General features: G+C 57.1%; 1 protein-coding gene across 1 annotated transcript in view; it reads left to right on the top strand.

The window, feature by feature from the left end:
* The first annotated feature begins 15,065 nt into the window (after positions 1-15,065).
* The window catches only part of C10H11orf58 (chromosome 10 C11orf58 homolog), a 24,525-nt gene continuing 15,863 nt past the window's right edge, over positions 15,066-23,727 (top strand). Inside the window, exon 1 of the mRNA XM_075327022.1 lies at positions 15,066-15,223. Within this exon, the coding sequence (XP_075183137.1) occupies positions 15,146-15,223 (78 nt within the window). The 5' untranslated portion in view covers positions 15,066-15,145. The remainder of the gene's footprint in view (positions 15,224-23,727) is intronic.

Genomic DNA, 23,727 nt, shown 5'->3' with positions numbered 1-23,727 from the left:
GCAGCATCGCTTGCTGTGTCTTGTCCCCTCCTGTACATGTTGGGGGTCTCGCAGCATCGCATGCTGTATTTTGTCCACTCCAGTACATGTTGGGGGTCTCGCAGCATCGCATGCTGTATTTTGTCCACTCCAGTACATGTTGGGGTTCTCGCAGCATCGCTTGCTGTATCTTGTCCCCTCCAGTACATGTTGGGGGCCTCGCAACATCTCTTGCTGTATTTTGTCCCCTCCAGTACATGTTGGGGATCTCGCAGCATCGCATGCTGTATTTTGTCCCCTCCTCTTCATGTTGGGGGTCTCGCAGCATCACTTGCTGTATTTTGTCCCCTCCTGTACATGTTGGGGGTCTCGCAGCATCGCTTGCTGTATCTTGTTCCCTCCTCTTCATGTTGGGGGTCTCGCAGCATCGCTTGCTGTATCTTGTCCTTTCCGGTACATGTTGGGGGTCTCGCAGCATCGCTTGCTGTATCTTGTCCCCTCCAGTACATGTTGGGGGTCTCGCAACATCGCTTGCTGTATCTTGTTCCTTCCAGTACATGTTGGGGGTCTCGCAGCATCGCTTGCTGTGTCTTGTCTCCTCCGGTACATGTTGGGGTTCTCGCAGCATCGCTTGCTGTATCTTGTTCCCTTTTGTACATGTTGGGGGTCTCGCAACATCGCTTGCTGTATTTTGTCCCCTCCTGTACATGTTGGGGGTCTCGCAGCATCGCTTGCTGTGTCTTGTCCCCTCCAGTACATGTTGGGGGTCTCGCAGCATCACTTGCTGTGTCTTGTTCCCTCCTGTGCATGTTGGGGGTCTCGCAGAATCGCTTGCTGTATCTTGTGCCCTCCTGCACATGTTGGGGGTCTCGCAGCATCGTTTGCTGTGTCTTGTCCCCTCCAGTACATGTTGGGGGTCTCGCAGCATCGCTTGCTGTATTTTGTCCCCTTCAGTACATGTTGGGGATCTCGCAGCATCGCTTGCTGTATTTTGTCTTCTCCAGTACAAGCTGGGGGTCTCGCAGCATCGCTTGCTGTGTCTTGTCCCCTCCTGTACATATTGGGGGTCTTGCAGCATCGCTTGCTGTATTTTGTCTCCTCCTGTACATGTTGGGGGTCTCGCAGCATCGCTTGCTGTGTCTTGTCCCCTCCTGTACATGTTGGGGGTCTCGCAGCATCGCTTGCTGTATTTTGTCCACTCCAGTACATGTTGGGGGTCTCGCAGCATCGCTTGCTGTGTCTTGTCCCCTCCTGTACATGTTGGGGGTCTCGCAGCATCACTTGCTGTGTCTTGTTCCCTCCTGTACATGTTGGGGGTCTCGCAGAATCGCTTGCTGTATCTTGTGCCCTCCTGCACATGTTGGGGGTCTCGCAGCATCGTTTGCTGTGTCTTGTCCCCTCCAGTACATGTTGGGGATCTCGCAGCATCGCTTGCTGTATTTTGTCCCCTCCTGTACATGTTGGGGGTCTCGCAGCATCGCTTGCTGTATTTTGTCCCCTCCTGTACATGTTGGGGATCTCGCAGCATCGCTTTCTGTATCTTGTCCCCTCCTGTACATGTTGGGGGTCTCGCAGCATCGCTTGCTGTATCTTGTTCCCTCCTCTTCATGTTGGGGGTCTCGCAGCATCACTTGCTGTATTTTGTCCCCTCCTGTACATGTTGGGGGTCTCGCAGCATCGCTTGCTGTATCTTGTTCCCTCCTCTTCATGTTGGGGGTCTCGCAGCATCGCTTGCTGTATCTTGTCCTTTCCGGTACATGTTGGGGGTCTCGCAGCATCGCTTGCTGTATCTTGTCCCCTCCGGTACATGTTGGGGGTCTCGCAGCATCGTTTGCTGTATTTTGTCCCCTCTGGTACAAGTTGGGGGTCTCGCAGCATCGTTTGCTGTATTTTGTCCCCTCCTGTACATGTTGGGGGTCTCGCAGCATCCGCTGTACAATGCACAGAGATAATTTTTAAAGTGTAGCAAACACTGCCATCTAGTGGCCATCACCAGAGTGACAGTCACAGCAGCAGTAAAGATGTAGTGGAAAGTTAGTGTCCCCGGTGTGTGGCCGGTGGGATTCCAGTACATGTTGGTGCCCCCTGGTGTGTGGCCGGTGGGATTTCAGGATATGTTGGTGCCCCCCGGTGTGTGGTTGGTGGGACTCCAGGATATGTTAGTGCCTCCCGGTGTGTGGCTGGTGGATTCCAGGACATGTTATTTCCCCCCGTTGTGTGGCCGGTGGGATTCCAGTAAATGTTATCGCCCCCCGGTGTGTGGCTGGTGGGATTCCAGTAAATGTTAACGCCCCCCGGTGTGTGGCCGCTGGGATTCCAGGATATGTTGGTGACCCCGGTGTGTGGCCGCTGGGATTCCAGGACATGTTAGTGCCTCCCGGTGTGTGGCCGGTGCGATTCCAGGTCATGTTAGTTCCCCCAGTGTGTGGCTGGTGGGATTCCAGGACATGTTAGTTCCCCTCGGTGTGTGGTTGGTGGGATTCCAGGACATGTTAGTTCCCCTCCGTGTGTGGCTGGTGGGATTTCAGGACATGTTAGTCCCCCCCGATGTATGGCCGTTGGGATTCCAGGACATGTTAGTGCCTCCCGGTGTGTGGCCGGTGCGATTCCAGGTCATGTTAGTTCCCCCAGTGCGTGGCTGGTGGGATTCCAGGACATGTTAGTTCCCCCCGGTGTGTGGTTGGTGGGATTCCAGGACATGTTAGTTCTCCCCGGTGTGTGGTTGGTGGGATTCCAGGACATGTTAGTTTCCCCCGATGTGTGGCCGGTGGGATTCCAGGAAATATTAGTACCTCCCGGTGTGTGGCCGGTGGGATTTCAGGAAATGTTAGTGCCTCCTGGTGTGTGGCCGGTGGGATTCCAGGACATGTTGGTTTCCCCGGTGTGTAGCCGGTGGGATTCCAGGACATGTTGGTGCCTTCCGGTGTGTGGCCGGTGGGACTCCAGGACATGTTCATGCCCCCCGGTGTGTGGCCGGTGGGATTCCAGGACATGTTAGTGCCTCCCGGTGTGTGGCCGGTTGGATTCCAGGAAATGTTAGTACCTCCCGGTGTGTGGCTGGTGGGATTCCAGGAAATGTTAGTGCCTCCCAGTGGGATTCCAGGACATGTTGATTTCCCCGGTGTGTGGCCGGTGGGATTCCAGGACATGTTGGTTTCCCCGGTGTGTGGCCGGTGGGATTCCAGGACATGTTGGTTTCCCCGGTGTGTGGCCGGTGAGATTCCAGGACATGTTGGTGCCCTCCGGTGTGTGGCCGGTGGGACTCCAGGACATGTCCATGCCCCCCGGTGTGTGGCCGGTGGGATTCCAGGACTGCACTGCGTGGCTTCCGCACATTGGACCGTGAAAGCCACAAATACTGCTAAGTGGAACATTCTACCGAGTGAGAGATCCAGAAAGTTCTAGAAGCCGCTTTGTGTGACAGATAGACCGTAGAGGACAGCGGCCACCAGGGAAAGCACAGACCCCTGTGAGGAGGACGGAGCGGCCGCGGCCTCAGGACTTTATAGACACATTGTAAGAGCCAAAGAAGACAAACGCGGCGGCGGCAGCAGAGAGCGCAGGCGCCCGGCGGAGGCCCCGTCTCCCCAGTATAATCGGCCCTTAGTCTCCTCTAATGATTTATGGAGGGTTCACAGCTCCAGTCTCTCGGGCACAGACGCCTCTTTATTCGCGCAGCCTCAGAGCTGAACTCACTGCACTATTGTTCGGTGTTTCTCGGCCGCGGTCCTCGGGTCTTGTCAGGAGGTCACCGGCACATGGGTGACTGAAAACAGCGGAACAGTGTGAAAAGGAACCAAGAAGAGAAACGTGCGATGACGACCAAAGCCCGGAGACTGACTCCTGGCCATGAAGGACGGACGGGGGCATTGCAGCTCTTATATATAATATACGAGGGGCACTGCGGCTCCTATATGTTATATACTTAAATATTGTGTCTTCTATAATTGTTACTTGTTTGTATATGTTTATGTATATGATATGTATATGTATATGAGCCTCCTGAATTGTAAAGCGCTGCAGAATATGTTGGCGCTATAGAAATAAAGATTATTATTATTATTATTATTATATACGGGGGACACTGTAGCTGCTTTATATAATATACAGGGGACACTGCAGCTCCTATATATAATATACAGGGGGCACTGCAGCTCCTATATATAATATACAGGGGACACTGCAGCTCCTATATATATTATACAGGGGACACTGCAGCTCCTATATATAATATACAGGGGACACTGCGGCTCCTATATATAATATACGAGGGGCACTGCGGCTCCTATATATAATATACAGGGGACACTGCAGCTCCTATATATATTATACAGGGGACACTGCAGCTCCTATATATAATATACAGGGGACACTGCAGCTCCTATATATAATATACGAGGGGCACTGCGGCTCCTATATATAATATATGAGGGGCACTGCGGCTCCTATATGTTATATAAGGGGGACACTGTGGCTCCTATGTGTTATATACAGGGGACACTGCAGCTCTTATACATAATATACAGGGGACACTGCAGCTCCTATATATTATATACGGGGGACACTGCGGCTCGAATATGTTATATTTTTCCGGGGACACTGTGGCTCCTATATGTTATATACAGGGGACAATGCAGCTCCTATACATAATATACAGTGGACACTGCGGCTCCTATATATAATATACAGGGGACACTGCAGCTCCTATATATAATATACAGGGGACACTGCAGCTCCTATATATAATATACGAGGGGCACTGCGGCTCCTATATGTTATATACGGGGGACACTGTGGCTCCTATGTGTTATATACGGGGGACACTGCAGCTCTTATACATAATATACAGGGGACACTGCAGCTCCTATATATAATATACAGGGGACTCTGCAGCTCCTATATATTATATACGGGGGACACTGCGGCTCCTATATGTTATATACGGGGGACACTGCAGCTCCTATACATAATATAGAGGGGACACTCGGCTCCTATATATAATATACAGGGGACACTGCAGCTCCTATATATAATATACAGGGGACACTGCAGCTCCTATATATTATATACGGGCGACACTGTGGCTCCTATATATTATATACGGGGGACACTGCGACTCCTATATGTTATATACGGGATACTACGGCTCCTATATGTTATATACAGGGGACACTGCGGCTACTGTATGTTATATACAGGGGACACTGCGGCTCCTATATGTTATATACGGGGGACACTGCAGCTCCTATATGTTATATACAGGAAACACTACGGCTCCTATATGTTATATACGGGGGACACTGCGGCTCCTATATGGTATATACGAGGGAGACTGCGGCTCCTATATGTTATATACGGAGGACACTGTGGCTCCTATATGTTATATACGGGGGACACTGCGGCTCCTATATGTTATATACGGGGGACACTGTGGCTTCTATGTTATATACGGAGGACACTGCAGTTCCTATATGTTATATACGGGGAACACTGCAGCTTCTATATGTTACATACAGGGGACACTGTGGCTCCTATATGTTATATACGGGGGACAATGCACCTCCTATATATAATATACAGGGGACACTGCAACTACTATATATTATATACGGGGGACACTGCAACTACTATATATTATATACAGGGGACACTGCGGCTCCTATATGTTATATACGGGGGACACTGCAGCTCCTATATGTTATATACAGGAAACACTACGGCTCCTATATGTTATATACGGGGGACACTGCGGCTCCTATATGTTATATACGGGGGAGACTGCAGCTCCTATATGTTATATACGGAGGACACTGTGGCTCCTATATGTTATATATATGGGGGACACTGCGGCTCCTATATGTTATATACGGGGGACACTGTGGCTCCTATGTTATATACGGAGGACACTGCAGCTCCTCTATGTTATATACGGGGGACACTGAAGCTTCTATATGTTACATACAGGGGACACTGTGGCTCCTATATGTTATATATGGGGGACACTGCAGCTCCTATATATAATATATGGGGGACACTGCGGCTCCTATATGTTATATACGGGGACACTGTGGCTCCTATATATAATATACAGGGGGAACTGCAGCTCCTATATATATAATATACAGGGGACACTGCAGCTCCTATACATAATATACAGGGGACAGTGCGACTCCTATACATAATATACAGGGGACAGTGCGACTCCTATATATAATATACAGGGGAAACCAGCTCCTATATATAATATACAGGGGACACTGCAGCTCCTATATATTTTATACGGGCGACACTGTGGCTCCTATATATTATATACGGGGGACACTGCGGCTCCTATATGTTATATACGGGGACACTACGGCTCCTATATGTTATATACAGGAGACACTGCGGCTACTGTATGTTATATACAGGGGACACTGCGGCTCCTATATGTTATATACGGGGGACACTGCAGCTCCTATATGTTATATACAGGAAACACTACGGCTCCTATATGTTATATACGGGGGACACTGCGGCTCCTATATGTTATATACAGGAAACACTACGGCTCCTATATGTTATATACGGGGGACACTGCAGCTCCTATATGTTATATACAGGAAACACTATGGCTCCTATATGTTATATACAGGGGACACTGCGGCTCCTATATGTTATATACGGGGGACACTGCAGCTCCTATATGTTATATACAGGAAACACTACGGCTCCTATATGTTACATACGGGGGACACTGCGGCTCCTATATGTTATATACGGGGGAGACTGCAGCTCCTATATGTTATATACGGAGGACACTGTGGCTCCTATATGTTATATACGGGGGACACTGCGGCTCCTATATGTTATATACGGGGGACACTGTGGCTCCTATGTTATATACGGAGGACACTGCAGTTCCTATATGTTATATACGGGGGACACTGCAGCTTCTATATGTTACATACAGGGGACACTGTGGCTCCTATATGTTATATACGGGGGACAATGCACCTCCTATATATAAAATACAGGGGACACTGCAACTACTATATATTATATACGGGGGACACTGTGGCTCCTATATATTATATACGGGGGACACTGCGGCTCCTATATGTTATATATGGGTACACTACGGTTCCTATATGTTATATACAGGGGACACTGCGGCTACTGTATGTTATATACAGGGGACACTGCGGCTCCTATATGTTATATACGGGGGACACTGCAGCTCCTATATGTTATATACAGGAAACACTACGGCTCCTATATGTTATATACGGGGGACACTGCGGCTCCTATATGTTATATACGGGGGAGACTGCAGCTCCTATATGTTATATACGGAGGACACTGTGGCTCCTATATGTTATATATACGGGGGACACTGCGGCTCCTATATGTTATATACGGGGGACACTGCAGCTTCTATATGTTACATACAGGGGACACTGTGGCTCCTATGTTATATACGGGGGACACTGCAGCTTCTATATGTTACATACAGGGGACACTGTGGCTCCTATATGTTATATACGGGGGACACTGCAGCTCCTATATATAATATACGGGGGACACTGTGGCTCCTATATGTTATATACGGGGGACACTGCGGCTCCAATGTGTTATAGACAGGGGACACTGCGGCTCCTATATGTTATATACGGGGACACTGTGGCTCCTATATGTTATATACAGGGGACACTGCGGCTTCTATATGTTATATACAGGGGACACTGCAGCTCCTATATATAATATACAGGGGGAACTGCAGCTCCTATATCTAATATACAGGGGACACTGCAGCTCCTATATAATATACAGGGGACACTGCAGCTCCTATATATTATATACGGGGGACACTGCGGCTCCTATATGTTATATTTTTCCGGGGACACTGTGGCTCCTATATGTTATATATAGGGGACACTGCAGCTCCTATACATAATATACAGGGGACAGTGCGACTCCTATATATAATATACAGGGGACACCAGCTCCTATATATAATATACAGGGGACACTGCAGCTCCTATATATTATATACGGGCGACACTGTGGCTCCTATATATTATATACGGAGGACACTGCGGCTCCTATATGTTATATACAGGAGACACTGCGGCTACTGTAAGTTATATACAGGGGACACTGCGGCTCCTATATGTTATATACGGGGGACACTGCAGCTCCTATATGTTATATACAGGAAACACTGCGGCTACTGTATGTTATATACAGGAGACACTACGGCTCCTATATGTTATATACAGGGGACACTACGGCTCCTATATGTTATATACAGGAGACACTGCGGCTACTGTATGTTATATACAGGAAACACTGCGGCTACTGTATGTTATATACAGGAGACACTGCGGCTACTGTATGTTATATACAGGGGACACTACGGCTCCTATATGTTATATACGGGGACACTGCGGCTCCTATATGTTATATACGGAGGAGACTGCGGCTCCTATATGTTATATACGGAGGAGACTGCGGCTCCTATATGTTACATACGGGGGACACTGCGGCTCCTATATGTTATATACGGGGGACACTGTGGCTCCTATGTTATATACAGAGGACACTGCAGTTCCTACAGTTAGGTCCAGAAATATTTGGACAGTGACACAAGTTTTGTTATTTTAGCTGTTTACAAAAACATGTTCAGAAATACAATTCTATATATAATATGGGCTGAAAGTGCACACTCCCAGCTGCAATATGAGAGTTTTCACATCCAAATCGGAGAAAGGGTTTAGGAATCATAGCTCTGTAATGCATAGCCTCCTCTTTTTCAAGGGACCAAAAGTAATTGGACAAGGGACTCTAAGGGCTGCAATTAACTCTGAAGGCGTCTCCCTCGTTAACCTGTAATCAATGAAGTAGTTAAAAGGTCTGGGGTTGATTACAGGTGTGTGGTTTTGCATTTGGAAGCTGTTGCTGTGACCAGACAACATGTGGTCTAAGGAACTCTCAATTAAGGTGAAGCAGAACATCCTGAGGCTGAAAAAAAAGAAAAAATCCATCAGAGAGATAGCAGACATGCTTGGAGTAGCAAAATCAACAGTCGGGTACATTCTGAGAAAAAAGGAATTGACTGGTGAGCTTGGGAACTCAAAAAGGCCTGGGCGTCCACGGATGACAACAGTGGTGGATGATCGCCGCATACTTTCTTTGGTGAAGAAGAACCCGTTCACAACATCAACTGAAGTCCAGAACACTCTCAGTGAAGTAGGTGTATCTGTCTCTAAGTCACCAGTAAAGAGAAGACTCCATGAAAGTAAATACAAAGGGTTCACATCTAGATGCAAACCATTCATCAATCCCAAAAATAGACAGGCCAGAGTTACATTTGCTGAAAAACACCTCATGAAGCCAGCTCAGTTCTGGAAAAGTATTCTATGGACAGATGAGACAAAGATCAACCTGTACCAGAATGATGGGAAGAAAAAAGTGTGGAGAAGAAAGGGAACGGCACATGATCCAAGGCACACCACATCCTCTGTAAAACATGGTGGAGGCAACGTGATGGCATGGGCATGCATGGCTTTCAATGGCACTGGGTCACTTGTGTTTATTGATGACATAACAGCAGACAAGAGTAGCCGGAGGAATTCTGAAGTGTACCGGGATATACTTTCAGCCCAGATTCAGCCAAATGCCGCAAAGTTGATCGGACGGCGCTTCATAGTACAGATGGACAATGACCCCAAGCATACAGCCAAAGCTACCCAGGAGGTCATGAGTGCAAAAAAGTGGAACCTTCTGCAATGGCCAAGTCAATCACCAGATCTTAACCCAATTGAGCATGCATTTCACTTGCTCAAATCCAGACTTAAGACGGAAAGACCCACAAACAAGCAAGACCTGAAGGCTGCAGCTGTAAAGGCCTGGCAAAGCATTAAGAAGGAGGAAACCCAGCGTTTGGTGATGTCCATGGGTTCCAGACTTAAGGCAGTGATTGCCTCCAAAGGATTCGCAACAAAATATTGAAAATAAAAATATTTTGTTTGGGTTTGGTTTATTTGTCCAATTACTTTTGACCTCCTAAAATGTGGAGTGTTTGTAAAGAAATGTGACAATTCCTACAATTTCTATCAGATATTTTTGTTCAAACCTTCAAATTAAACGTTACAATCTGCACTTGAATTCTGTTGTAGAGATTTCATTTCACATCCAATGTGGTGGCATGCAGAGCCCAACTCGCCAAAATTGTGTCACTGGCCAAAGATTTCTGGACCTAACTGTATATGTTACATACAGAGGACACTGTGGCTCCTATATGTTATATACAGGGGACACTGCACCTCCTATATATTATATACAGGGGACACTGCACCTCCTATATATTATATACAGGGGACACTGCAGCTCCTATATATTATATACGGGGGACACTGCGACTCCTATATGTTATATACGGGGGACACTACGGCTCCTATATGTTATATACAGGGGACACTGCGGCTACTGTATGTTATATACAGGGGACACTGCGGCTCCTATATGTTATATACGGGAGACACTGCAGCTCCTATATGTTATATACAGGAAACACTACAGCTCCTATATGTTATATACGGGGGACACTGCGGCTCCTATATGTTATATACGGGGGACACTGCAGCTCCTATATGTTATATACAGGAAACACTACAGCTCCTATATGTTATATACAGGGGACACTGCGGCTACTGTATGTTATATACAGGAAACACTACGGCTCCTATATGTTATATACGGGGGACACTGCAGCTCCTATATGTTATATACAGGAAACACTACGGCTCCTATATGTTATATACGGGGGACACTGCGGCTCCTATATGTTATATACGGGGGAGACTGCAGCTCCTATATGTTATATACGGAGGACACTGTGGCTCCTATATGTTATATACGGGGGACACTGTGGCTCCTATGTTATATACGGAGGACATTGCAGCTCCTCTATGTTATATACGAGGGACACTGCAGCTTCTATATGTTACATACAGGGGACACTGTGGCTCCTATATGTTATATACGGGGGACACTGCAGCTCCTATATATAATATACGGGGGACACTGTGGCTCCTATATGTTATATACGGGGGACACTGCGGCTCCAATGTGTTATATACAGGGGGCACTGCGGCTCCTATATGTTATATACGGGGACACTGCAGCTCCTATATGTTATATACGGGGGACACTGTGGCTCCTATATGTTTTATACAGGGGACACTGTGGCTCCTATATGTTATATACGGGGGACACTGTGGCTCCTATATGTTTTATACAGGGGACACTGTGGCTCCTATATGTTATATACAGGGGACACTGCGGCTTCTATATGTTATATACGGGGGGACACTCCGGCTCCTATATGTTATATAAAGGGGACACTGCGGCTCCTATATGTTTTATACAGGGGACACTGTGGCTCCTATATGTTATATACAGGGGACACTGCGGCTTCTATATGTTATATACGGGGGGACACTCCGGCTCCTATATGTTATATAAAGGGGACACTGCGGCTCCTATACAATGCCTACAAGTAGTCTTCAACCCCCTGCAGATTTAGCAGGTTTGATAAGATGCAAATAAGTTAGAGCCTGCAAACTTCAAACAAGAGCAGGATTTAGTAACAGATGCATAAATCTTACAAACCAACAAGTTTTGTTGCTCAGTTAAATTGTAATAAATTTTCAACATAAAAGTGTGGGTCAATTATTATTCAACCCCAGGTTTAATATTTTGTGGAATAACCCTTGTTTGCAGTTACAGCTAATAATCGTCTTTTATAAGACCTGATCAGGCGGGCACAGATCTCTGGAGTTATCTTGGCCCACTCCTCCATGCAGATCTTCTCCAAGTTATCTAGGTTCTTTGGGTGTCTCATGTGGACTTTAATCTTGAGCTCCTTTCACAAGTTTTCAATTGGGTTAAGGTCAGGAGACTGACTAGGCCACTGCAACACCTTGATTTTTTCCCTCTTGAACCAGGCCTTGGTTTTCTTAGCTGTGTGCTTTGGGTCGTTGTCTTGTTGGAAGATGAAATGACGACCCATCTTAGGATCCTTGATGGAGGAGCGGAGGTTCTTGGCCAAAATCTCCAGGTAGGCCGTGCTATCCATCTTCCAATGGATGCGGACCAGATGGCCAGGCCCCTTGGTTGAGAAACCGCCCCACAGCATGATGCTGCCACCACCATGCTTGACTGTAGGGATAGTATTCTTGGGGTCGTATGCAGTGCCATCCAGTCTCCAAACGTCACGTGTGTGGTTGGCACCAAAGATCTCGATCTTGGTCTCATCAGACCAGAGAACCTTGAACCAGTCTGTCTCAGAGTCCTCCAAGTGATCATGAGCAAACTGTAGACGAGCCTTGACATGACGCTTTGAAAGTAAAGGTACCTTACGGGCTCGTCTGGAACGGAGACCATTGCGGTGGAGTACGTTACTTATGGTATTGACTGAAACCAATGTCCCCACTGCCATGAGATCTTCCCGGAGCTCCTTCCTTGTTGTCCTTGGGTTAGCCTTGACTCTTCGGACAAGCCTGGCCTCGGCACGGGTGGAAACTTTCAAAGGCTGTCCAGGCCGTGGAAGGCTAACAGTAGTTCCATAAGCCTTCCACTTCCGGATGATGCTCCCAACAGTGGAGACCGGTAGGCCCAACTCCTTGGAAAGGGTTTTGTACCCCTTGCCAGCCATGTGACCCTCCACGATCTTGTCTCTGATGGCCTTGGAATGCTCCTTTGTCTTTCCCATGTTGACCAAGTATGAGTGCTGTTCACAAGTTTGGGGAGGGTCTTAATTAGTCAGAAAAGGCTGGAAAAAGAGATAATTAATCCAAACACGTGAAGCTCATTGTTCTTTGTGCCTGAAATACTTCTTAATACTTTAGGGGAACCAAACAGAATTCTGGTGGTTTGAGGGGTTGAATAATAAATGACCCTCTGAATAAACTTTTCACAATTTAAAAAAAAAATAAAAAAAAAAGAAATAACATTCTTATTTGCTGCATTTCACACTTCCAGGCTGATCTACAGTCCAAATGTCACAATGCCAAGTTATTCCGAATGTGGAAACCTGCTAAATCTGCAGGGGGTTGAATACTACTGTATTCAACCCCGTACAGGCACTGTATGTTATATACAGGGGACACTGTGGTTCCTATATGTCATATACGGGGGACAATGCAGCTCCTATATATAATATATGGGGGACACTGCAGCTCCTATATATAATATACGGGGGACAATGCAGCTCCTATAAATAATATACGGGGGACACTGCGGCTCCTATATGTTATATACGGGGGGGGCACTGCGGCTCCTATATGTTATATACGGGGGGGGCACTGCGGCTCCATTGTGTTATATACAGGGGACACTGCGGCTCCTATAGGTTATATACGGGGACACTGTGGCTCTATATATTATATACGGGGGACACTGCAGCTCCTATATATTATATATGGGGGACACTGCGGCTCCTATATATTATATACGGGGGACACTGCGGCTCCTATATGTTATATACGGGGGGGGGGGCACTTCGGCTCCATTGTGTTATATACAGGGGACACTGCGGCTCCTATAGGTTATATACGGGGACACTGTGGCTCCTATATATTATATACGGGGGACACTGCGGCTCCCTATATATTATATACGGGGGGACACTGCGGCTCCTATATATTATATACGAGCACTCTGAGGCTCCTATATTATATGCGGGGACTCTCCTCACTGCAGGACTGTACACTCAGCTCCTCTCCTCACTGCAGGACTGTACACTCAGCTCCTCTCCTCCTCAGTACAGGACTGTACGCTCAGCTCCTCTCCTCTGTACAGGACTGTACGCTCAGCTCCTCTCCTCTGTACAGGACTGTACGCTCAGCTCCTCTCCTCTGTACAGGGCTGTACACTCAGCTCCTCTCCTCAGTACAGGGCTGTACAGTCAGCTCCTCTCCTCCTCAGTACAGGACTGTACGCTCAGCTCCTCTCCTCAGTACAGGACTGTACGCTCAGCTCCTCTCCTCTGTACAGGGCTGTACACTCAGCTCCTCTCCTCAGTACAGGGCTGTACGCTCAGCTTTTCTCCTCAGTCAGGACTGTACGCTCAGCTCCTCTCCTCAGTCAGAACTGTACGCTCAGCTCCTCTCCTCAGTACAGGACAGTACGCTCAGCTCCTCTCCTCAGTCAGGACTGTACGCTCAGCTCCTCTCCTCAGCACAGGACTGTACGCTCAGCTCCTCTCCTCAGTACAAGGCTGTACGCTCAGCTCCTCTCCTCAGTACAGGGCTGTACGCTCAGCTCCTCTCCTCAGTCAGGACTGTACGCTCAGCTCCTCTCCTCAGTGCAGGGCTGTACGCTCAGCTTCTCTCCTCAGTGCAGGGCTGTACACTCAGCTCCTCTCCTCAGTACAGGGCTGTACACTCAGCTTCTCTCCTCAGTGCAGGGCTGTACACTCAGCTCCTCTCCTCAGTACAGGGCTGTACACTCAGCTTCTCTCCTCAGTGCAGGGCTGTACACTCAGCTCCTCTCCTCAGTACAGGGCTGTACGCTCAGCTCCTCTCCTCAGTACAGGGCTGTACGCTCAGCTTCTCTCCTCAGTGCAGGGCTGTACACTCAGCTCCTCTCCTCAGTGCAGGGCTGTACACTCAGCTCCTCTCCTCAGTACAGGGCTGTACACTCAGCTCCTCTCCTCAGTGCAGGGCTGTACACTCAGCTCCTCTCCTCAGTACAGGGCTGTACACTCAGCTCCTCTCCTCAGTACAGGGCTGTACACTCAGCTCCTCTCCTCAGTACAGGGCTGTACACTCAGCTCCTCTCCTCAGTACAGGACTGTACACTCAGCTCCTCTCCTCAGTACAGGGCTGTACACTCAGCTCCTCTCCTCAGTACAGGACTGTACACTCAGCTCCTCTCCTCAGTACAGGGCTGTACACTCAGCTCCTCTCCTCCCGTCTTTGCACACATGCGTCACCTGTTGTCTGGGAGCAGCTGGACACGATCATCTGGAATCAGTGTGATCACTGCACATGCGCGTAGTGAAGGATGATGGGAAATGTAGTATTAAGCTGTGACAGGAAGCACGTGACCACCGTTAGAGATTTGCGAATCCCAACATCCTTTGCGCGTGTACGGATAACATTACCAGAGTCTGTGAGCGATGAGCCGACGAATGAAGGACGAGGACCAGCACCGGCGGCGGGGCCACAAGCGGGGGAACCGGAGCCCGGACAGCGAGGTGCGGAGCTGCGGGGACTGCGGACTCCCGGAAAACCCCCAGCTCTTCCTCCCGTCCCCCCCCCTCTCGCTCTTCCTCCCGTCCCCCCCCCTCTCGCTCTTCCTCCCGTCCCCCCCCCCCCTCTCGCTCTTCCTCCCCGTCCCCCCCCCCCCTCTCGCTCTTCCTCCCGTCCCCCCCCCCCTCTCGCTCTCCTCCCGTCCCCCCCCCCCCCCTTCTCGCTCTTCCTCCCGTCCCCCCCCCCCCCTCTCGCTCTTCCTCCCGTCCCCCCCCCCTCTCGCTCTTCCTCCCGTCCCCCCCCCCCCTCTCGCTCTTCCTCCTCCCGTCCCCCCCCCCTCTCGCTCTTCCTCCCGTCCCCCCCCCCCCTCTCGCTCTTCCTCCCGTCCCCCCCCCCCCTCTCGCTCTTCCTCCCGACCCCCCCCCCCTCTCGCTCTTCCTCCCGTCCCCCCCCCCCCTCTCGCTCTTCCTCCCGTCCCCCCCCCCTCTCGCTCTTCCTCCCGTCCCCCCCCCCCTCTCGCTCTTCTCCCCGTCCCCCCCCCCCTCTCGCTCTTCCTCCCGTCCCCCCCCCTCTCGCTCTTCCTCCCGTCCCCCCCCCCCCTCTCGCTCTTCCTCCCGTCCCCCCCCCCCTCTCGCTCTTCCTCCCGTCCCCCCCCCCCTCTCGCTCTCTCCCGTCCCCCCCCTCGTCCTCCCCCCCCCCCTCTCGCTCTTCCTCCCGTCCCCCCCCCCCCTCTCGCTCTTCCTCCCGACCCCCCCCCCCTCTCGCTCTTCCTCCCGACCCCCCCCCCCCTCTCGCTCTTCCTCCCGACCCCCCCCCCTCTCGCTCTTCCTCCCGACCCCCCGTCCCCCTCTCGCTCTTCCTCCCGTCCCCCCCCTCTCGCTCTTCCTCCCGTCCCCCCCCCCCCTCTCGCTCTTCCTCCCGTCCCCCCCCCCTCTCGCTCTTCCTCCCGTCCCCCCCCCCCCCTCTCGCTCTTCCTCCCGTCCCCCCCCCCTCTCGCTCTTCCTCCCGTCCCCCCCCCCCTCTCGCTCTTCCTCCCGTCCCCCCCCCCTCTCGCTCTTCCTCCCGTCCCCCCCCCCCTCTCGCTCTTCCTCCCGTCCCCCCCCCCCCTCTCGCTCTTCCTCCCGTCCCCCCCCCCCTCTCGCTCTTCCTCCCGTCCCCCCCCCCCTCTCGCTCTTCCTCCCGTCCCCCCCCCCCCTCTCGCTCTTCCTCCCGTCCCCCCCCCTCTCGCTCTTCCTCCCGTCCCCCCCCCCTCTCGCTCTTCCTCCCGTCCCCCCCCCTCTCGCTCTTCCTCCCGTCCCCCCCCCTCTCGCTCTTCCTCCCTTCCCCCCCCCTCTCGCTCTTCCTCCCTTCCCCCCCCCTCTCGCTCTTCCTCCTTCCCCCCCCCCTCTCGCTCTTCCTCCCTTCCCCCCCCCTCTCGCTCTTCCTCCCTTCCCCCCCCCTCTCGCTCTTCCTCCCGTCCCCCCCTCTCGCTCTTCCTCCCGTCCCCCCCCCTCTCGCTCTTCCTCCCTTCCCCCTCCTCTCGCTCTTCCTCCCTTCCCCCCCCCCCCTCTCGCTCTTCCTCCCGTCCCCCCCCCTCTCGCTCTTCCTCCCGTCCCCCCCCTCTCGCTCTTCTCCCTTCCCCCTCCTCTCGCTCTTCCTCCCGTCCCCCCCCCCCCTCTCGCTCTTCCTCCCGTCCCCCCCCTCTCGCTCTTCCTCCCGTCCCCCCCCTCTCGCTCTTCCTCCCGTCCCCCCCCTCTCGCTCTTCCTCCCGTCCCCCCCCTCTCGCTCTTCCTCCCGTCCCCCCCCCCTCTCGCTCTTCCTCCCGTCCCCCCCCCTCTCGCTCTTCCTCCCGTCCCCCCCCCCTCTCGCTCTTCCTCCCGTCCCCCCCCCCTCTCGCTCTTCCTCCCGTCCCCCCCCCCCTCTCGCTCTTCCTCCCGTCCCCCCCCCTCTCGCTCTTCCTCCCGTCCCCCCCCTCTCGCTCTTCCTCCCGTCCCCCCCCTCTCGCTCTTCCTCCCGTCCCCCCCCTCTCGCTCTTCCTCCCGTCCCCCCCCTCTCGCTCTTCCTCCCGTCCCCCCCCCTCTCGCTCTTCCTCCCGTCCCCCCCCTCTCGCTCTTCCTCCCGTCCCCCCCCTCTCGCTCTTCCTCCCGTCCCCCCCCTCTCGCTCTTCTCCCGTCCCCCCCCTCTCGCTCTTCCTCCCGTCCCCCCCCTCTCGCTCTTCCTCCCGTCCCCCCCCTCTCGCTCTTCCTCCCGTCCCCCCCCTCTCGCTCTTCCTCCCGTCCCCCCCCTCTCGCTCTTCCTCCCGTCCCCCCCCTCTCGCTCTTCCTCCCGTCCCCCCCCTCTCGCTCTTCCTCCCGTCCCCCCCCTCTCGCTCTTCCTCCCGTCCCCCCCCTCTCGCTCTTCCTCCCGTCCCCCCCTCTCGCTCTTCCTCCCGTCCCCCCCCTCTCGCTCTTCCTCCCGTCCCCCCCCTCTCGCTCTTCCTCCCGTCCCCCCCCTCTCGCTCTTCCTCCCGTCCCCCCCCCTCTCGCTCTTCCTCCCGTCCCCCCCTCTCGCTCTTCCTCCCGTCCCCCCCCCTCTCGCTCTTCCTCCCGTCCCCCCCCTCTCGCTCTTCCTCCCGTCCCCCCCCTCTCGCTCTTCCTCCCGTCCCCCCCCTCTCGCTCTTCTCCCGTCCCCCCCCTCTCGCTCTTCCTCCCGTCCCCCCCCTCTCGCTCTTCCTCCCGTCCCCCCCCTCTCGCTCTTCCTCCCGTCCCCCCCCTCTCGCTCTTCCTCCCGTCCCCCCCCCTCTCGCTCTTCCTCCCGTCCCCCCCTCTCGCTCTTCCTCCCGTCCCCTCTCGCTCTTCCTCCGTCCCCTCTCGCTCTTCCTCCCCCCTCTCGCTCTTCCTCCGTCCCCCTCTCGCTCTTCCTCCCGTCCCCTCTCGCTCTTCCTCCCGTCCCCCTCTCGCTCTTCCTCCCGTCCCCCTCTCGCTCTTCCTCCCGTCCCCCTCTCGCTCTTCCTCCCGTCCCCCTCTCGCTCTTCCTCCCGTCCCCCTCTCGCTCTTCGTCCCCGTCCCCCTCTCGCTCTTCGTCCCGTCCCCCTCTCGCTCGTCCGTCCCCTCTCGCTCTCGTCCCCGTCCCCCTCTCGCTCTTCGTCCCCGTCCCCCTCTCGCTCTTCGTCCCCGTCCCCCTCTCGCTCTTCGTCCCCGTCCCCCTCTCGCTCTCGTCCCCGTCCCCCCCTCTCGCTCTTCCGTCCCCGTCCCCCTCTCGCTCTTCCTCCCGTCCCCGTCCCCCTCTCGCTCTTCCTCCCGTCCCCGTCCCCCTCTCGCTCTTCCTCCCGTCCCGTCCCCCTCTCGCTCTTCCTCCCGTCCCCGTCCCCCTCTCGCTCTTCCTCCCGTCCCCGTCCCCCTCTCGCTCTTCCTCCCGTCCCCGTCCCCCTCTCGCTCTTCCTCCCGTCCCCGTCCCCCTCTCGCTCTTCCTCCCGTCCCCGTCCCCCTCTCGCTCTTCCTCCCGTCCCCGTCCCCCTCTCGCTCTTCCTCCCGTCCCCGTCCCCCTCTCGCTCTTCCTCCCGTCCCCGTCCCCTCGCTCTTCCTCCGTCCCGTCCCCCTCTCGCTCTTCCTCCCGTCCCCGTCCCCCTCTCGCTCTTCCTCCCGTCCCCGTCCCCCTCTCGCTCTTCCTCCCGTCCCCGTCCCCCTCTCGCTCTTCCTCCCGTCCCCGTCCCCCTCTCGCTCTTCCTCCCGTCCCCGTCCCCCTCTCGCTCTTCCTCCCGTCCCCGTCCCCCTCTCGCTCTTCCTCCCGTTCCCCGTCCCCCTCTCGCTCTTCCTCCCGTCCCCGTCCCCCTCTCGCTCTTCCTCCCGTCCCCGTCCCCCTCTCGCTCTTCCTCCCGTCCCCGTCCCCCCTCTCGCTCTTCCTCCCGTCCCCGTCCCCCTCTCGCTCTTCCTCCCGTCCCGTCCCCCTCTCGCTCTTCCTCCCGTCCCGTCCCCCTCTCGCTCTTCCTCCCGTCCCGTCCCCCTCTCGCTCTTCCTCCCGTCCCCGTCCCCCTCTCGCTCTTCCTCCCGTCCCCGTCCCCCTCTCGCTCTTCCTCCCGTCCCCGTCCCCCTCTCGCTCTTCCTCCCGTCCCCGTCCCCCTCTCGCTCTTCCTCCCGTCCCCCGTCCCCCTCTCGCTCTTCCTCCCGTCCCCGTCCCCCTCTCGCTCTTCCTCCCGTCCCCGTCCCCCTCTCGCTCTTCCTCCCGTCCCCGTCCCCTCTCGCTCTTCCTCCCGTCCCCGTCCCCCTCTCGCTCTTCCTCCCGTCCCCGTCCCCCTCTCGCTCTTCCTCCCGTCCCCGTCCCCCTCTCGCTCTTCCTCCCGTCCCCGTCCCCCTCTCGCTCTTCCTCCCGTCCCCGTCCCCCTCTCGCTCTTCCTCCCGTCCCCGTCCCCCTCTCGCTCTTCCTCCCGTCCCCGTCCCCCTCTCGCTCTTCCTCCCGTCCCCGTCCCCCTCTCGCTCTTCCTCCCGTCCCCCGTCCCCCTCTCGCTCTTCCTCCCGTCCCCGTCCCCCTCTCGCTCTTCCTCCCGTCCCCGTCCCCCTCTCGCTCTTCCTCCCGTCCCCGTCCCCCTCTCGCTCTTCCTCCCGTCCCCGTCCCCCTCTCGCTCTTCCTCCCGTCCCCGTCCCCCTCTCGCTCTTCCTCCCGTCCCCGTCCCCCTCTCGCTCTTCCTCCCGTCCCCGTCCCCCTCTCGCTCTTCCTCCCGTCCCCGTCCCCCTCTCGCTCTTCCTCCCGTCCCCGTCCCCCTCTCGCTCTTCCTCCCGTCCCGTCCCCCTCTCGCTCTTCCTCCCGTCCCCGTCCCCCTCTCGCTCTTCCTCCCGTCCCCGTCCCCCTCTCGCTCTTCCTCCCGTCCCCGTCCCCCTCTCGCTCTTCCTCCCGTCCCCGTCCCCCTCTCGCTCTTCCTCCCGTCCCCGTCCCCCTCTCGCTCTTCCTCCCGTCCCCGTCCCCCTCTCGCTCTTCCTCCCGTCCCCGTCCCCCTCTCGCTCTTCCTCCCGTCCCCGTCCCCCTCTCGCTCTTCCTCCCGTCCCCGTCCCCCTCTCGCTCTTCCTCCCGTCCCCGTCCCCCTCTCGCTCTTCCTCCCGTCCCCGTCCCCCTCTCGCTCTTCCTCCCGTCCCCGTCCCCCTCTCGCTCTTCCTCCCGTCCCCGTCCCCCTCTCGCTCTTCCTCCCGTCCCCGTCCCCCTCTCGCTCTTCCTCCCGTCCCCGTCCCCCTCTCGCTCTTCCTCCCGTCCCCGTCCCCCTCTCGCTCTTCCTCCCGTCCCCGTCCCCCTCTCGCTCTTCCTCCCGTCCCCGTCCCCCTCTCGCTCTTCCTCCCGTCCCCGTCCCCCTCTCGCTCTTCCTCCCGTCCCCGTCCCCCTCTCGCTCTTCCTCCCGTCCCCGTCCCCCTCTCGCTCTTCCTCCCGTCCCCGTCCCCCTCTCGCTCTTCCTCCCGTCCCCGTCCCCTCTCGCTCTTCCTCCCGTCCCCGTCCCCCTCTCGCTCTTCCTCCCGTCCCCGTCCCCCTCTCGCTCTTCCTCCCGTCCCCGTCCCCCTCTCGCTCTTCCTCCCGTCCCCGTCCCCCTCTCGCTCTTCCTCCCGTCCCCGTCCCCCTCTCGCTCTTCCTCCCGTCCCCGTCCCCCTCTCGCTCTTCCTCCCGTCCCCGTCCCCCTCTCGCTCTTCCTCCCGTCCCCGTCCCCCTCTCGCTCTTCCTCCCGTCCCCGTCCCCCTCTCGCTCTTCCTCCCGTCCCCGTCCCCCTCTCGCTCTTCCTCCCGTCCCCGTCCCCCTCTCGCTCTTCCTCCCGTCCCCGTCCCCCTCTCGCTCTTCCTCCCGTCCCCGTCCCCCTCTCGCTCTTCCTCCGTCCCCGTCCCCCTCTCGCTCTTCCTCCCGTCCCCGTCCCCCTCTCGCTCTTCCTCCCGTCCCCGTCCCCCTCTCGCTCTTCCTCCCGTCCCCGTCCCCCTCTCGCTCTTCCTCCCGTCCCCGTCCCCCTCTCGCTCTTCCTCCCGTCCCCGTCCCCCTCTCGCTCTTCCTCCCGTCCCCGTCCCCCTCTCGCTCTTCCTCCCGTCCCCGTCCCCCTCTCGCTCTTCCTCCCGTCCCCGTCCCCCTCTCGCTCTTCCTCCCGTCCCCGTCCCCCTCTCGCTCTTCCTCCCGTCCCCGTCCCCCTCTCGCTCTTCCTCCCGTCCCCGTCCCCCTCTCGCTCTTCCTCCCGTCCCCGTCCCCCTCTCGCTCTTCCTCCCGTCCCCGTCCCCCTCTCGCTCTTCCTCCCGTCCCCGTCCCCCTCTCGCTCTTCCTCCCGTCCCCGTCCCCCTCTCGCTCTTCCTCCCGTCCCCGTCCCCCTCTCGCTCTTCCTCCCGTCCCCGTCCCCCTCTCGCTCTTCCTCCCGTCCCCGTCCCCCTCTCGCTCTTCCTCCCGTCCCCGTCCCCCTCTCGCTCTTCCTCCCGTCCCCGTCCCCCTCTCGCTCTTCCTCCCGTCCCCGTCCCCCTCTCGCTCTTCCTCCCGTCCCCGTCCCCCTCTCGCTCTTCCTCCCGTCCCCGTCCCCCCTCTCGCTCTTCCTCCCGTCCCCGTCCCCTCTCGCTCTTCCTCCCGTCCCCGTCCCCCTCTCGCTCTTCCTCCCGTCCCCGTCCCCCTCTCGCTCTTCCTCCCGTCCCCGTCCCCCTCTCGCTCTTCCTCCCGTCCCCGTCCCCCTCTCGCTCTTCCTCCCGTCCCCGTCCCCCTCTCGCTCTTCCTCCCGTCCCCGTCCCCCTCTCGCTCTTCCTCCCGTCCCCGTCCCCCTCTCGCTCTTCCTCCCGTCCCCGTCCCCCTCTCGCTCTTCCTCCCGTCCCCGTCCCCCTCTCGCTCTTCCTCCCGTCCCCGTCCCCCTCTCGCTCTTCCTCCCGTCCCCGTCCCCCTCTCGCTCTTCCTCCCGTCCCCGTCCCCCTCTCGCTCTTCCTCCCGTCCCCGTCCCCCTCTCGCTCTTCCTCCCGTCCCCGTCCCCCCTCTCGCTCTTCCTCCTTCTCCCGTCCCCGTCCCCCTCTCGCTCTTCCTCCCGTCCCCGTCCCCCTCTCGCTCTTCCTCCCGTCCCCGTCCCCCTCTCGCTCTTCCTCCCGTCCCCGTCCCCCTCTCGCTCTTCCTCCCGTCCCCGTCCCCCTCTCGCTCTTCCTCCCGTCCCCGTCCCCCTCTCGCTCTTCCTCCCGTCCCCGTCCCCCTCTCGCTCTTCCTCCCGTCCCCGTCCCCCTCTCGCTCTTCCTCCCGTCCCCGTCCCCCTCTCGCTCTTCCTCCCGTCCCCGTCCCCCTCTCGCTCTTCCTCCCGTCCCCGTCCCCCTCTCGCCTTCCTCCCGTCCCCGTCCCCCTCTCGCTCTTCCTCCCGTCCCCGTCCCCCTCTCGCTCTTCCTCCCGTCCCCGTCCCCCTCTCGCTCTTCCTCCCGTCCCCGTCCCCCTCTCGCTCTTCCTCCCGTCCCCGTCCCCCTCTCGCTCTTCCTCCCGTCCCCGTCCCCCCTCTCGCTCTTCCTCCCGTCCCCGTCCCCCTCTCGCTCTTCCTCCCGTCCCCGTCCCCCTCTCGCTCTTCCTCCCGTCCCCGTCCCCCTCTCGCTCTTCCTCCGTCCCCGTCCCCCTCTCGCTCTTCCTCCCGTCCCCGTCCCCCTCTCGCTCTTCCTCCCGTCCCCCCCCCCCCTCTCGCTCTTCCTCCCGTCCCCCCCCCCTCTCGCTCTTCCTCCCGTCCCCCCCCCCTCTCGCTCTTCCTCCCGTCCCCCCCCCCCTCTCGCTCTTCCTCCCGTCCCCCCCCCCCTCTCGCTCTTCCTCCCGTCCCCCCCCCCCTCTCGCTCTTCCTCCCGACCCCCCCCCCTCTCGCTCTTCCTCCCGTCCCCCCCCCTCTCGCTCTTCCTCCCGTCCCCCCCCCCCTCTCGCTCTTCCTCCCGTCCCCCCCCCTCTCGCTCTTCCTCCCGTCCCCCCCCCCTCTCGCTCTTCCTCCCGTCCCCCCCCCCTCTCGCTCTTCCTCCCGTCCCCCCCCCCCTCTCGCTCTTCCTCCCGTCCCCCCCCCCCTCTCGCTCTTCCTCCCGTCCCCCCCCCCCCTCTCGCTCTTCCTCCCGACCCCCCCCCCCCTCTCGCTCTTCCTCCCGACCCCCCCCCCTCTCGCTCTTCCTCCCGACCCCCCCCCTCTCGCTCTTCCTCCCGACCCCCCCCCTCTCGCTCTTCCTCCCGTCCCCGTCCCCCCTCTCGCTCTTCCTCCCGTCCCCCGTCCCCCTCTCGCTCTTCCTCCCGTCCCCGTCCCCCTCTCGCTCTTCCTCCCGTCCCCCCCCCTCTCGCTCTTCCTCCCGTCCCCCCCCCCTCTCGCTCTTCCTCCCGTCCCCCCCCCCTCTCGCTCTTCCTCCCGTCCCCCCCCCTCTCGCTCTTCCTCCCCCGTCCCCCCCCCTCTCGCTCTTCCCTCCCCGTCCCCCTCTCGCTCTTCCTCCCGTCCCCCTCTCGCTCTTCCTCCCGTCCCCCTCTCGCTCTTCCTCCCGTCCCCTCTCGCTCTTCCTCCCGTCCCCCTCTCGCTCTTCCTCCCGTCCCCCCTCTCGCTCTTCCTCCCGTCCCCCTCTCGCTCTTCCTCCCG

This window comes from Anomaloglossus baeobatrachus, chromosome 10 (assembly GCF_048569485.1).
Source record: "Anomaloglossus baeobatrachus isolate aAnoBae1 chromosome 10, aAnoBae1.hap1, whole genome shotgun sequence".
NCBI lineage: Eukaryota > Metazoa > Chordata > Amphibia > Anura > Aromobatidae > Anomaloglossus > Anomaloglossus baeobatrachus.
This window is presented reverse-complemented; position numbering and strand designations above follow the sequence as displayed.